This window comes from Miniopterus schreibersii, assembly GCF_964146895.1.
Source record: "Miniopterus schreibersii genome assembly, chromosome: 17".
Lineage (NCBI taxonomy): Eukaryota > Metazoa > Chordata > Mammalia > Chiroptera > Miniopteridae > Miniopterus > Miniopterus schreibersii.
Window position 1 is genome coordinate 38,380,393 of NC_138117.1, and position 15,962 is coordinate 38,396,354.

At 45.8% G+C, this 15,962-nt stretch overlaps 1 protein-coding gene across 6 annotated transcripts in view; it reads right to left on the reverse strand.

The window, feature by feature from the left end:
* Window positions 1-454: 454 nt before the first annotated feature.
* The window catches only part of DNAAF11 (dynein axonemal assembly factor 11), a 51,032-nt gene continuing 35,524 nt past the window's right edge, over window positions 455-15,962 (reverse strand). For 3 of the 6 annotated variants that reach the window (XM_081117419.1, XM_081117424.1, XM_081117423.1), the window contains 2 exons: window positions 6,826-6,911; window positions 455-934 (listed from right to left, as the gene is read on the reverse strand). In XM_081117419.1, the coding sequence (XP_080973545.1) occupies window positions 757-934; window positions 6,826-6,911 (264 nt within the window). In that variant the 3' untranslated portion in view covers window positions 455-756. Of the gene's footprint in view, window positions 935-6,825; window positions 6,912-11,220; window positions 11,402-15,501; window positions 15,569-15,962 lie in introns of those variants that run through there. The other 3 variants (XM_081117420.1, XM_081117421.1, XM_081117422.1) reach the window with 3 other exon arrangements.

Sequence of the window (15,962 nt, forward strand, 5' to 3'; positions counted from 1 at the left end):
GGTGGCTGATAGGGCTCCTCGGTGTGACTCCTCTAGCAGATGGATGAATAAAGTGACACACAGGACTCCATGTGTCCCTTCCGAGGAGTGGTTAGTGACTCGGTCTGCCAGGCACCATAACAAATACTACAGACTGGGTGGTGGCTTAAACAGAAATGTGCTCCTCACAGTCTGGAGACTGGAGCTCTAAGCTCAAGGAGCTGGCTGACTGGGTTCCTGGTGAAGTCGTCCTCCCTGGCCTGCAGGTGGCTGTCTTCTCAGTGTCCTCACAGGGTGGAGAGGGGGAGAGAGCAAGTGAGCTGTGGTGTCTTTTCCTCTCCTTCTAAGGACACTAATCGCATCATGGGGGCCCATCCTTATGACCTAATTTATCCTAATCACCTCCCAAAGTCCCCACCTACAAATACCACCACCATGGGGTTAGGGCTTCAACATGCAAATTGGGGGGCACATTCAGTTCATAACACCATGTATTTTGGTTGTTTAAGGGATATTTGCATTAGGTTAGTTCTGTGATTTACTGAACATTTTTACTAGCCAACACTTTATTCTAGACAAATAATGAGTTATAGCATATTTAACATATACCTTTTAATTTTAAACTAGTTTAAGAATATTACTGTAGAAAGTAGGAACTAAAACACTGGGGTAGTGATATTGATAAATAACTGTGTTCATCCCATAAGCAGGATGCATACTCTCTCCACACTGAGCAAAACTGGGTCCGGGGTGTCACAGTCAATGCCGCCTAACATGTCAGATCAACGGGGGTACTTCAGGGTTATCTTCAAAGTCTGGATCTTCCTCACTTGGCATAACTTTGGGTTCAGGTCGGACTCTTCTGGGCATGTGTTCTTTCCCTTGAACTATGTTAGCCACATCAGGGAACGAGTGCTTGCTGGGATCCACTTCTAGTTTCTCAGTTTGCTTGCTTCTATAACAACAAAAAAGGCCAAAGGAAATTGATACATCATTTAAAATTAAATTTTAAACAGTCAAATTCGCTCATTCATTTATTCAGCAAATGTTGGTAAGTGTTATCCCTGGATCATAGAGACAAAAAATAAAACAGTTGGCCTAGTTTTAAGTAGCTTAGAGCCTTGTAGAATCAAGAGTGTGACCTTGGAGTAATAGAGTTTTAAAAAGGGCTATGGGGCTGTGCTAACACCCAGGCAGCTGATGGAGAAGTCAGGGGGTAAGAGGTCTGCTTACCTACATCAAAGCCCACAGCCAGGATCCTAACGGAATTACTCCAGGCAGGTCTTACTCCTGAACATCACTAATAAGGCTCACGGAACCTGCTGGGTCAGACAACCCAACCTGTCGTGGTTTGGCTTTGGCAGTAGCATTTACAAGTTCAGGTGCACAGCCTAGCTGGCGTGGCTTAGTGGTTGAGCACTGACCCATGAGCCAGGAGATCACTGTTTGATTCCCAGTCAGGGCACATGCTCAGATTTCAGGCTCGATCCCTAGTAGGGGGCGTGCAGGAGGTCACCAATCAATGGCTCTCATCATTGATGTTTCTATGTCTCTCTACCTCTCCTGTCCTCTCTCTGAAATCAATAAAAACATTTAAAAAAAAAAAAAATTAGACAAGTTCAGGTGCATAGCAAAGCTCAGCCCATCAATTCCCCCCCTACACAAGAACCTGCTCCTAATGCCCACACCCAGTCAAGGGCTAACTATAGTGAAACAGACAGGAAAGAAGCTCTACTGGCCAGTGATTCCCACTGTCACAGTCAGAGAAACTCTATATAACACAGGTCACTGGGCTACTTTTCTGGCAATTTTGATTCCATAGGCCTGGAGTTGGGCCCAGGAATCAGTATTTACATAAAGTTCCCCGGGTGATTCAGCTGATCAGTCAAATTATTTTGGAAACACTGCACCATTCGTCCAGTCAGTTATTCCACAGGTATGTACGAAGTGCCTACTCTAGTCCAGACACCAGCAATCCAACAGTCTGTGCAGACAGACAGGTTCCCTGGTAACTACACCTAGCAGTGGAGCCGAGCGCTCTCATATAAAATGTACCATGTTGCTGTGTAATTGTCTCAGTAGTGGTCTGTTTCCCACTAGACTGGCATCTTGGAAGTAGAAATTTTGTCTTTTTTGTCTTGTATCTTTGACACACGGCTTTACTGGATAAATACTTGTTGAATAAATTTTTAAAAACCATGATGGTCTAACCACTATGCTGTGCACCTGAAGCTAGTCCAAAATAATATTGAATGTAAACTGTAATTGAAAATTTAAATTTTTTAAAAAAAGAAAAAAATCATTATACTATTGTGGGAAAATGAAATTAAATAAGAAATAACCTGTGACCTGAAGAGAGTCACAGTCAATCTAACCCAGGAGGTCCTCAGACCAGTTCCACGCTGGGACACAACTTGTTGGGGGGGAGGTTCCACTGTCTTGGGAAAGGGTGAATTCTCTAATATTCTTGAAACCCCTCCCCTCCACTCTGAAATCTGCTCAGCCCTTGAAGCCATCTGAGTTTTTGATTCCTGTCAGTGTTTGACTAATACGCATAAGGCTGCCGTAGAAAAATACAAAGTACGCAGAGTGTAAAGTAGCACATTGGGAGGGCCCTGGTCACACTGTAAACTATGCGGGAAGTCACAGTTTTCAAAGACCCTCACTACAGTCAGTATTTATAGACTTCTACTTTTTAATCACTATTTCCGTATTTAAAAGGCTATGATGGGCGGCTTAGTTAAGTAAATATCCAAACCCATCTACTATAATTCTGTCGTCCTGACTGGGGAAGCAGCCATCTCGCCCCGCAGGTGTCCTGCGCGGTGGGTGAGGAGCGCGCTGGGCCCGGGTCACCCGCAGCTCTGCGCCGGGCAGGGGCCGGGTCAGCGGCGGCGGGACTTTCGTCACTCCCGGGGGTGGGCAGCGGGCAGCCAGCGGCCAGGCCTGGGCGCCCGAGGGCCGCGCTCGCCGCCCCAGCGAGGAGAGGCCCTTCTCCGGCCCGCTGCCGCCGCCGCGGGTGCCCACTGGGGTTCTACCCACCGTCTGGCTGCCGGACCCGCCCGCGAGCGCCCAGTGAGAACTGGAAGGGCCGCCGCCAGCCACTCGGTGGTTGGAGCGCGGCCTGCGGGCTGAGGCCCGGCTCGATCCCGCCAGGGGCACGCACCTCGGCTGCAGGCTCTGTCCCGCCCGGCAGGGCACGCGCGTGCGGGGCGGGAGGCAGCCAGTCATGCGTCTCTCTCAGTCGGTATTTCTCTCTCCTCCCTCCCTTTCTCTCTGAAAAGCAATGGAAAAAATCCTGGGACAGGGACTGAAGAAAAGCAAACACACAACAAAAAAACTGGAAAACAAAATGAAGATATTTTTTACAAAAAAGGAAGCAAAAAGAAAAAGTGTTACCAGGTGTAAAACATGCAGGATGATTCCTTCTCTTAAAGAACCGTGAACTCCCCCCGGAGATGCGGGGCTGGTGTATTTGGCCCAGGCCTCCCGTTCCCAGCTAAACACTCACTGAGATCAGGGAGACTCCACAAGATCGTGAAGAACCACCAGAGGCCAGAACCCCTAACGAGGGACCCAGGGGGAAGTGGGTCCTGACGCCACCTTTGCCCCGAGGGCACCGGCCGAGCCCCTGACACGGCGCTCTGCTGACCATATGTTGTCCGGGGACAGAGGTCAAGGCCCGAGCCTGCCAGGTGGGCAGTCTAACGGGATGCCCGCTCCCCAGGCGGGGGGGGCGCCACCGGGCCTCTCCCCGTAAGAGTGAGTAAGGAGCGAGCCCCACCTGCCCACCTCCCCGGGGCGGGGAGGAGAGTTGCCCCAGTGGACAGAGGACAGCTGAGCTGCCACCACAAGCTGATGCTTCCGTGAGTGTATGGCAGCCGGTGGTTAAAAACCCTCAGCCTTGAATTTAGAGTGAAGCGGCTCCAAACTGGCAGCGCCCTTGGGGTCTGCCCCAGAGCACCTGCCAGGGCTTCCTGGCTGCGCACCCCGGCCTAGTCCTCTGAGAAGCCCACGAACTATTTTCTAAGCAATGCAGCCGCTCACAGTAAAGCCAGACTGTAAAGTTTATAGAGAGGGCAAAAACTCAGACTAGCCTGCACGATATTCAACAACAAAGTGGAGGACTGATACTCCTCAACTTAAAAACTTACAAAGCTACAGTCGTCAAGACAGTGCACAGTATTGGCAAAAGAATAATAGATAAATGGAACAGAATAGAGAGCCCAGAAACAGACCTCCATAAATATAACAGTCAACTAATCTTTGACCAAGGAGCAAAGGCAACACAGTGGAGCAAAACTAGTCTCCTCAGTAAACTGTGGTGGAACTACAGGCCATCCACATGCAAAACCAAAATAAAAATCTAGACACAGACCTTACAGCATTTCCAGAAGTTAACTCAAAACTGATCACTTACCTAAAGATAAAATGCAAAACTATAAAACTCCTAGAAGATAACATAGGAGAAAACCTTGGGAATGGTGATATTTTAGATACAACACCAAAGGCAAGGGCCATGAGAGAAATAATTGACAAGCTGGACTTCATTAAAATGAAAAACTTCTGCTCTGTAAAAGATAATTTCAGGGAAGTGACAAGCCAAGCCATAGATTGGGAGAAAATATTTGTAAAGACATCTTATACGACTATTATCCCCCAAATACAAAGAACTCATAAAACTCAGCAATAAGAAAACAATCGAGGTGATGGGGGCCGTTGATATCGGGCGGGCTCTGCATGAGTGGGCCATGGCCACATGGGAAATCTCTGTGCTTTCCACACAGTTTTGCTGTAAGCTTAAAACTGCTCCTGAAAAGAAAGTATATTTAAAAGAAAAAGAAAAAAAGATACCACGAATAGAGTAAGAAGACAAGCCCAAGAATGGACCAAGTTTTACAACCCTGGTTGCGCCACTTGCTTAGCAACTTTGTGATCTTGGGCAAATTATTCAATCTCTTTGAACCTCAGTACGTTGGGAATAACAGGATTTACCGTCGTTGCTCTGAATATCGGAGAGAAGGTAATGCATAGCAGCGCACAGCACAGGGTAGGCACGCAACACTCAGCACGCCCACTGGTGAGGGAGTTGTGTGTCTTCCTTCATCGCAGGCAGGGTCCGGGACCACAAGAGTTCACACAATCATGACCTTCCCCCAAACACCAGCCCATCCCGTCTGGACGAAGGAGACCCTGCTCCATCTGCTCTTCCGTTTCCACCCACGCAGCTCCCCAGCACGAGGCAAGGACGGCTCTGGCTGGAGAGGGTCTGGAGCCGTCCGTGGACCTGGCGCACCGGCTGCCCTTCCATCCCGCCAACTCCCACCTGCCCGCCCATCCACGTGCCACCTTTATGGCGGCTGTTTGGCTGATGGGCTTGCGCGCCAGAGGCCAAAGTCACGTGGATGATGCAGTCTGCCCGTGACTCAGGAGCACCACAAGCCATGGATGGTCACGAGGTGCTCGTTTCTTATTAATAAAGATGAAAAAAATGGCTCTGCAAAAATAGCATAGGAGGCGCCACTGAAAGAATGGTGCAAAGACACCTCTGGTCACCCAGTGTCATCGCAGTGATGACGGTTTTTCTGGGGTCTGAAAACCAGCTCCAAACTGCTTGCAGTGACTGGGCTTCCCATCCACAATCCCTCACAAAGTAGATTCAGATCTTTACCTGGCTGATGCTGCTGGAGGTTAATTATGACCGTAAATATTCGTGATAGTCGTAATACCCTTGAATCTCTGTAACTTTCAGGTGTATCTGAAATGGAAACCACTAAGCTGGGAAATATGAGTGGATTTCAAAGGCTGAAAACAGCTCCCCACTTTTCAGTAGGAATTCCATTCCATACCTGTGGGAACAAGCCCGTGTTTGAAAATCCCTACAAAACTCCATTAGCTGTCTTTGAATATACAAACGCCCAACTGCTTGTGTTATGCAAGACATAAATATAGCTCCTGTCCAGGTATTTTTGTAATGATAATTCCAGCATATATATTTGTATCACAAAGATAGTTTGCATTGGTTCAAAATAGATTTTGCCATCTGGATGGTAAGAGTCTGGAAATCATGACAAGTAGAAGAAAAGTTGAAAGAATTGGGATGGTCATTCTAAGGAAGGTTTGAGGAATAATGAGAGCTTTGTCCAAAATTCTTTAAGGGACATCGCTGCTTATGGGGGTGGGCTTTGTCCCGAGGGCCCTCAGGGGCGGAGCCAGCATCTTCAGTTAGGAATCAGAGGCTTGCTAGCACCAGGAAACACTCAGAATGGGATGGATAGTCTCTCAAGAGGGTGGGTCCTGGTGGGAAAGAAGCTTAAGCAAAGGCCAGAAGGTGGCCTATGATCAGGAGGGTGAAGAGGAGACATGATGGAGCCTCTTGGCTCAGGCAGCCTTGAGAGATTTGGAACCCATGAGGTGACATGTGGCTCATCAAAGGCACCCAGGCTCAGCGCTTGTCCCAACATGACATGGTCTCACAACTTTCGAACATTCTACACCGCTCCCCCTCATTTGCCCCATCTGTGCACTGAGGATACAGCTCTTGTGGGTTAAACGTGTTGACACGGGCAAAGCGCCTGACACACAGCGAGGGCTCAGGAAATGCCGTCAGCTGCTGTGTCGACACCACCACGCTCATTACCACAAGAAAGCAGGACCTAGATGTACACAGATTTGTTTTCAGGGCTCAAGAGCCTTGCAAATCAAGAGTCTAAGTTTGGGGAATTAACACTCATGGTATGAATCACTTTAAAACTTTAAATAATTGCATCTCTTTGGGAGGTGTGCCTTGCTGCAATGACAGTGAAGAGGACATGACAGAGCCAAAGACGGCCTGGGAGGTGGTACCTTTGGTCTGTCCGCTCCCGGCTGCTGTCCAAGGTACTTGCCGCAGACTTGGATGCTCTCGGGCCATATGTGATTACTTCTCCCACCTGAAATAAAAATACAACCCACACTAAGCGGTATATTATGCTTTGATGTGCCTTTAAAAATATTGTGTATATATATATATATATGTATATATATTTTAAGATGCTAAAGTGCTTTAATTTTCACTCCTTAGTCCCTGACAGAATCTAACTGTAAGTCTCTATATATGGCCTGAAATGTTATATCACAAGTTTCATCTGTTCACCACAAGCTATATTTCACTTGCCAAAGGGCAAGTGGGGGGATGTGGTGAATGAGTCCATTCACTAATGAATTTTTTGAGCGCCAGCAGCATGCCACACACTTTGGGAACTGTTGGGGTCACAGATGGGACTGATACGCTGCCTTTGAGGAGCTCCCTGCAAATGTGCTGCAGTCTAAAGCACTCTGAGCTCAGAGCTCGAACCCCTGCCTTCCCAGCTCACTGGGCTCTGGACTCTTCCTCTGTGAATTGAAGGAATTGGATGTGATCTCAAAGCATCCTTCTTGTTCTGAAAAGTTCTGTAATTTAACTGCTTCTTTTAAGCTAAATAAGCTCAGTGCTGAGCATGTGATGCCTTAATAACTAAAACTGACCGAGTCAATTCAACAAACATACAGGAAAGCTTATCAGACCCAGCGCCTGCCCTTAGGAAGCTCACAGATGGGAGGCTGTGGGCAGAGGGAACGTGGGGGTACTTGTTAGACCCCGACATGCTGGGCGCATGCTACCTATGTGAGCCAGGCAGTTTACATACCTTATTTACTTACCCCCCCACCTCCCATATTCCCATGAGACAGGGATGGCTTGTAGGCGGAGGGATGGAATTTGAAAACTCCTCGCCTCCACTGACCACGGTGGGGTACTCTGCCCTTTCTTTTCCAGGGAGAGAGAGATCCAGAGTTGGTGTCCATTCCTCCCTCCACCCATATCAGCAACTTCTCTTTGGCGGGGGAACGCTTCGCTTACGGGCCACATCTCAGTAGTGGGCAGGGTCACTCCTCTGACAGGTGGCACCTGCCGCCCTTCTCTGTTCTGCCTGAGACTTGATGTGTTGCCCAGCAGTGGTCAGATCCATGCAACCAGGAAGGAGAAAGACTAGGCTTGGACTCTGAAGGCCCAGTCACCGCCCCTGCTCCCACCTGCTGGCTCAGGCAAGCATGCAGGACTCCCTGCCCGTGTTTGGGAAGGAAGTTTGGAGCCCCATTTAGTCTCAATTCTACAGAGATTCTCCCATCCAATCTCTACTAGACCTTCCCACGGAAGTGCTGGACACTTAGTCAATTTAATATTTCCCATTTGACCAGTGATTCTTGGTTGCATGTTCTACAGTTCAGAACCCCAGACAGCCTAGCCCACGTTCAGCACCTGTATGCCTCATGAAATGAATGATGAATGAACAAATGAATGAATGAGTCCTGGTCTGGGGGCCTATAGCATCAAACTCAGGGAGGTGAGTGCTCAGGGTTTTTTTTAGCAAGTACAGTTGTATATTTTTCTATCGTATTTTGTAAAAATTCAGGCTGTGTAGCCCTAGCCAGTTTGGCTCCATGGTTAGAGCATCGGCCCTCGGATTGAAGGGTGCGGGGTTCAATTCTGGCCAAGGGCACAGACCTAGGTTGCAGGCTTGATCCCTGTCCCAGTCGGGGTATGTGTAGGAGGCAACCAATAGGCATGTCTCTCTCACATCGATGTTTCTCTCTCTCTCTTACTCTCTCTGAAAAGCAATGGAAAAAAATATCCTCGGGTGAGGGTTAAAAAACCCCACCTCAGTCAGTGTCTGTACAGCTTGTTTCTGCTCCCTTACACAGAAGAACGTGGACATGAGCTTGCTTTTCCCTCCCCATAGGCCTCATGGGAAGGCCTAGGTGCAATGCAGAAAAAAGATCTGCTTACACCACCTTTTCAATATATGTATTGAGCAGCCTACTGGGGAAATGCCTTTAAGCGTCACCAATGCTTTATGCGATGGCCATACTCTTGCTGTGACTCCAGAGGAAAAGAAGTGTGAGCACTGTACATGCTAAAGACACGGAACTTGAAGTCTGAGGAATTTGCTCAGAAATGTTTTACAAGAGGGACAGCCCAGCCAGGCGTGGCTCAGCGGTTGAGCGTCGACCTAGGATCCAGGAGATCCGGGTTCGATTCCCGGTCAGGGCACATGCCCAGTTGGGGGCTCGATCCTCAGTTGGGGGCATGCAGGAGGCACCCGATCAATGACTCTCTCATCATTGATGTTTCTCTCTCTCTCTCTCCCTTCCTCTCTCTGAAATCAATAAAGATATATTTACCAAAAAAAAGAAGAAAAAAAAGAGGGACAGTCTGCATAACAAAGGCTTGTAGAAGAATACTACAGAAGATTCAGCAACCAAGGCCACCAATGCAATGTTTACAGAACAGTTAAAGCCAGTGGCTCGTGGAAAACCTCATCCAAGAGAGGTTTTTATTATCACTCAATGCAGTTTATTTGAGAGGAGGCTAATTCTAAAGTGTTTGCTTGTGATGTTCCAAAGTATATTTCCTGCCATGATTTTATTGTTTTCCATGAATTTCTTGCTAGCCAGCAATGTTATATTTTTAGATGTTACCATGGTAGGTTATAAATATTTTAATTATATTAATGAGGCCAATGTTAGTGAAAATGTATTGCAGCATTACTTCCAATAGCCAAGATCTGGAAGCAGCCCAAGTGCCCATCAGTAGATGAGCGGATAAAATAGCTGTGGGACATTTACACCATGGAAAACTACTCGGCTATAAAAAAGAAGGAAATCTTACCCTTTGCCACAGGATGGATGGACCTGGAAAGCACTGTGCTAAGTGAAATAAGCCAGGTAGAGAAAGACAAGTACCATATGATTTCACTCATATGTGGAATCTAATAAAATAAACTAAAAAGCAAAATAAAGACAGACTCATAGAGAGCAGGCTGACAGCTGTTGGAGGTGTGGGGTGGGGGGTGGGGGGGTGGAGGGATAAAGCAAAACGGAAAAAAAAGGAAAAATTCATAGACGTGGACAACAGTGTGGTGATTGCTGGGGGAAGAGGGGTTGGGGAGATGGAGGGGGTAAAGGGGGGATAAATGGCAATGCACGGAGACTGGACTTGGGGCGGTGAACACAATACAGTGTACAGATGATGTGTTGTACAATTGTGCACCTGAAATCTGTATAATTTTGCTAACCAGTGTCACCCTAATAAATTCAATACAAAGTAATTAAAAAATATATATAAATTGAATTTCTTCTTAAAGTTGGTAAGATTAAGTAAATTATAAAGCTATGTAATAAAAGTAGATATTATAGAAAAAAATATATCAACTTTAAGAAAAAAGAGCTCTTGAGGCCAAAGTACAAGTTCTGTATTGCTTCGCATTGTAAATGCACCAACAAGAATGGGAGCATATGCATAATTAGTCTTAAAACACCCATTTCTAACACTGTTATTTGCCACATAATAAGCTCAGACAAAGATTCTCTGTACTTATGGAAATGCAAATAGAATCACAAATTTGGAACTTTTCTTCACAGAGAATTTGCTGTGCACCAGAATCTAAATGTGTTTCTTATTTTTAAAAGCTATTTTCAGCTCAGTTAGTTTCAAAGGTTCTTTTAAGCTTAAAAGTTAGAAGGGACTGAGAAATCAGCAGTACAAAAAATGCTAACACCAACATTCATATAAACAGCAGGTAAAACTCTTCTGGTAGGAGACCATTCTCCCAAGCAGAGGACCACAGGCTCAGAGGGCTCGGGCACTGAAGCCCTGACCGTGGTTTCCTGCTGTACGCGTGTCACAGGGCTGCTCCCCCTCCAGGAAACGCTGCTCATTAACATCAAGCGTCTTGTTCATTTGTGCTACGCATGTTCAGGGATGACTAATGGAAACGCTGTAAGAGCCAAGATATGTGTAATGAATTAGGTAACATGGGACTAATGGTTTCCTGAATCCATAGAGGGAAATGTAAGCAACTACGGACTTGAAAACTCGATTGTGGGACAGGCACAAAGGTACAGATTAATGTTTTCATGATGTTAAACGTTCCTTTAACTCTTACAGCGTCATGCAGTTGACTGGGGTGAGCGTGGAGGTAGGAATGGAGTCCCCTTTCCTACAGAAGGCGCAGTCCTGACCGATGACATCAGGCCTTTGCTTAAACAGTACCTGGGAGGGGGTCTCATGACTCCCTGGGGCAGCACGCTGCAAGGGGCAATCTCTACTCACTTTAGCAAAATGTACGTGGCTGCTTTCCCAACTATAAAAGTGACCAATACAAGAAACCCAGCTATGTGAGCTGTGTGAAAAGACAGCAAACACATGTGAGGGAGAGAGACATGGCTTTTCATCCTTATATTTAGGTTGAACCACGGAAATTGCCAATATCTGACTATTCTTGACCCACAAAGCAGTGATTTCAAACGGTTGAACTTCAGGGCGACGTTTGTGAAGTTGAATGACAGGCAACCATCACTCCATTTCAGGTGAAGACTTGCTAGTGGCAAAGTAAGAGAGCAACTGGGCAAAGAAAATGGAATATAATCAGAAGTATTTGTTAATAAAAAAATACAAAACAATCAACCTTTTAACTGTTTCCTGCAAATCTATCTTAGCTTCTTAAACAACAGTATTCATGAAAATCAGTAAATTTCTCTTTCTCTTTGTATCATAGTTGCAACTATTAGCTCCATTAATCCTGCTCCAAGAACTACTTACTGAGCATCTATTCTGTGCCAAGCATAGGCATACCTGGTAGATATGGTATGATAGATTAAAAAGTATCAGTTTATCACATGAGGGATAAAGACATAAGCAATTAAAATACACTGAATAAAGTGCAATTGGTAGGTATACGGGTAGACTATTACAGAAGCCCAAGGGAGGGATACATCCTGGATGGCATGGCAAACAAGGATCAGAGAAGGCTTAATGTAGGGTGCGAGGTTTCATACGAACTTTAAAGAATTGGTAGGAATTTGCCAGAAGATGGAAGTTATGCAGGGGACAGAGAACATTTCAGGGAGAGAAAAAAGCAGGAACAAACACAGGAAGCCAAATGACTACATAAACTATCACCAGATATTAGGCAGATAACAGCTGGAAATAAGGCTGAAGAACCACGCAGGGGTCAGATATTGGGAGACTTCATTTTAAGGGACATGGACTTGGACTTGGCACAACAGGTGCTGGAGTCCTTTGCAGTAAGAAGACGCCAGCAGTTACAACTATGACACTTGTTTCTGAGACAATAGCATAATTTCAAGTTTAAGCAGAAGGGAAGAGTAGCTACTTAACAGGAGTCTGAGCCTGTTTGAAACTGGGACTTAGAAGCTGGGCAAGGGCAGGTCTGGGTCTGTGTGGACGAAGCTCAGTGGAGTCAACAGGGAAAGACAAAGCAGGCCCAAGAAGACCCATGTCATTTATTGCTCTCTTCACAGTAACTCTCAGAGTGCTTTCTTCATGCTGAGTTCTTAATAAATCTTTGATGAATTGAACAAATATTTTAATTGATTAATAATTCATTCATTGTCTAAAGTTTTTCATAATTTTTCAGAACAGTGTTCTATTTCTGAGTTCTAGCACCTACTTGCATGTTGTAACAACCCAAACATGCTAAATAGTCCCCCGTCTGGTATTAATAACCTCCACAGATTTATTTACGGTGCATCACCATCTTGCTTCTGTGCGCATGTTTAACATCTTCACTGAGCCTCAGAGATAGTTTCTAAAAATGTCTCCACACTATTGTCTTCACAAAACTTCCAAGCTTCCTAAGTCCATTAGATACCAGCCTGCCTTGACATAAGGGAGTGATCTGATTTGGAGGGTGGGGGAGAAAGCCAGTTACTGGGTGCGCAGCCCTCAGCAATGAGGCCCAGCCCTGCTGCTGAAATAGACGGCTACTTTCTAACGGTCCTTGCAGCAGTCCAGAGGCACGGGGCCACTTGTAATTGTCCACCTTCTAATGTATCTCTGGTGTTTATATTGATCAGTTAATTATTCATAATTCTGGTATTGAACATTTGAATATACAAAGTTCAGATTCCCATACAGGAATATTATTAATATAAAACTTTAGAGTCAATAAGACATTTTTATTTTCCTCTGACATTAGAGGCTCCATTTATATACATAAAATCTTTGAATAGCCCATCGGCATGGCTCAGCTGTTGAGCATCAACCTAGGATCCAGGAGATCGAGGTTTGACCCCCCGTCAGGGCACATGCTGAGCTCGATCCCCAGTCGGGGGCGTGCAGGAGGCAGCTGATCAATGATTCTCTCATCATTGGTGTTTCTCTCTCTCTCCCTCTCCCCTCTTCTCTCTGAAATCAATGAAGATTTTTTTTTTAAAAGATCTTTGAATAGATGAAAATCTTTGAACAGATAAAAATCTTTGAACAGATAAAAAATCCTACATAAGTCAAACATTTCTGAAGTATATTCTATCTCAAATAAATACACACATGGCAGCAAAGAAAATTTAAATTTTGAAAACTGATCAAAAAGAAATAAGAAACATAAAAATACTAGCTTTGATTCCAAAGACACCCAAGTTGTCTGAGGAAATTTTTAAAAGGCTCAATTACTGATCTTTATATGTGAAATCAATCTTGACAGTTACATAAGACAGTTAGAGACTCTGAAACAAAAGTAGGAGGAGCCTAAGAATGCTTCCTTCGAAGTCTTTTGTGCTTGTCAAGAGCAATCTCATTGGACAGGTCCCAGCAAGGCTCCCAGCACAGCTCAAACTGGAAACATCTGATCAAGTTAGGACGAGCATCGGGGGTGACAGTGATGTTTGGTAAGAAAAGAAAAGATCCTTCTACAACCCCGCTAGAGAAAGTCTCAGCTGGAAACATCCTCTGTTCACACTGTCCTGCTCGGTCTGTGCCAGCACAGTTCAGGAGTGCTGGGGCGTTCCACCGGCCCCCGAACCCCCACAACAGGGAGCAGCCATCAGCCAAAGCGTCTAGGGGTTGGTGCGCCACCTCCCAGTCCCATAGAAATCGCTCCCCTGGGATGCCGGCTCAGTAGGAGTCTGTCTCTGGGCCGCTCCCTTCCCTGCTTCCTGGCCAGCGTCCCCTCACGCACCAAGTCAACCACCTTACTCATAGGGCGACATCAGGTTCTGCTTCCGGAGACCGCAACCTAAAGCGGGTGTCACAGTCTGTCTCACAGTCTAATACCTGCAATAACCGGGCGCCTCTCTGGAGGGAGAGCGCAACCGGGTACAACCGGGCTCCAAACACTGCCTGGCTTTCCGCTGGGTCCCACTCACGTCTCTGTGAGTGCCTAGCTTAACTCTGTGCTGCGTACTATTTGAAAAAATCTATCAATCAATCTGTCTATCTATCTATCTATCTATCTATCTATCTATCTATCTATCTATCTATCTATCTATCATCTATCTATCATCATCATCATCTATCTCTATCTATCTCTATCTATCTATAATTTGTGTCCACGGTGATGTTTTCTCTCCTAGAGAGGAGTTCACTGGGTTTTGTGAGGTATGTGCGGGTGCTTTCATCTAAGTCTACCTTCATTCGAGTTCAAGGTCCAGCTTGGGCACCATTTAGCCAGCCTGCAGGACCTTCTGAGGATCGGCTGTTCTCATTCGCCTCCTTCCTAGGTCACGATCCTTCAGAGTCATATCGCAAAGTGGGGGAGGTTTATGGAGGCCCCCCCCACGGCAGCCTCTGAAATTCCACTCTGCTCTTCTCACCCCTGGGGAGTCACTGAAAACATGGTAGATCCTCTCAGCCAGTCGTCTGGATCAGTGGACAGTAATTGCGCACTATCTTAATAAGCAGTGATATCACTAGGATGTTTTTAAAATATGTAGCCTATCTCCCTAAATTTTCCTCAGAGTGTCTTCTATTCCTAATACGTAGCTGGCAATTAGCAGATGATGGAGATCTAGAGATGCTACTTAAAGTCATTCCATTAGAAGAGATCACGCAGGGAATGGGTATGACAGAGAACAGAGGGGGTCCTGGAATTCAATGACTAGACATGCCGACTTTCAGAGGCCTGGATATGAGAAAGAACTAGCAGGCAAATAGAAATGTCTGTTTTAAGAGTCTTGCTGTAAAGCAGATCAGGGCAATAAATAGAGGTGGGTGTTTTTATTTTGTACTGTTTCTAGGAAGGGGGATGATTCAGCATGGTTTCTAATGTAAGATGCAGAGGGGGAATTCAGTGAAGCAGTAGAGAGAACAGGGAACTGTCGGAGGCCAGTGGAAACAGGATCCAACACACACCTGGAGAGTCTGAATGGATCACAGACAGTCCACACAGAAAATTGGGAAGTAAGGCCAAACAGGGGAAGGAAGGGGGACTGAACTACATGGGAATTAACTTTGGAGGCTCTTGAAGTTTTAGGGATGAGAAATCATGTACTAAAAAAGAGTAGACATATGAATGGGACAGGACAACCTAGCAGCCCTTACGACAGGCTCACTTGAAATGATCGACCAGAGACTAAAGGTGAATTTATGGTGGACACAGGACAAGCATATCTGAGTAGAAAGTACTCAGGGAAATAGATGTCCAACTGATAAGGGGAAGGGAGCCTGAGACTGTGGTTTTTAAAATCAGGGTCTATAACACTGACCTTCATATGTGACCTTCACCTCTGTGCTCAATGGAGCAGAACCGAGCAGTGTGTTCACCAACTGGAGCTGTAAATATATTTTGCTCTTCAGTTCACATGGCAACTTCCTTAATCTCAGTTAATTACTCTAAAAGAACACCCAAAGGAAATCATGAAGCATATTCTTAGAGTGTTCCTGTAACTTGTCAATTGAGAATCTAGATGGGAGTTTAATTTAATGAGTTGGTGTGAGCTCCTCAGTGAATGCAAAATTTCAGTTCAATCTTGTTAAGCTGGCCTGTGATGAGATCAGGTGCCCAACATCCCAGGCTGCTGATGGTAAGACTGTTTACGGACATATAACTCAGCCTGACCTCACTTAAGAAAACATACGGAAGGCCAAGCATAAACTCTAAGAAAACGTTATAGGGGAATATTCTCACTCAGAATGGGAACTAAAACCATGCATGTGGTACCCGTAA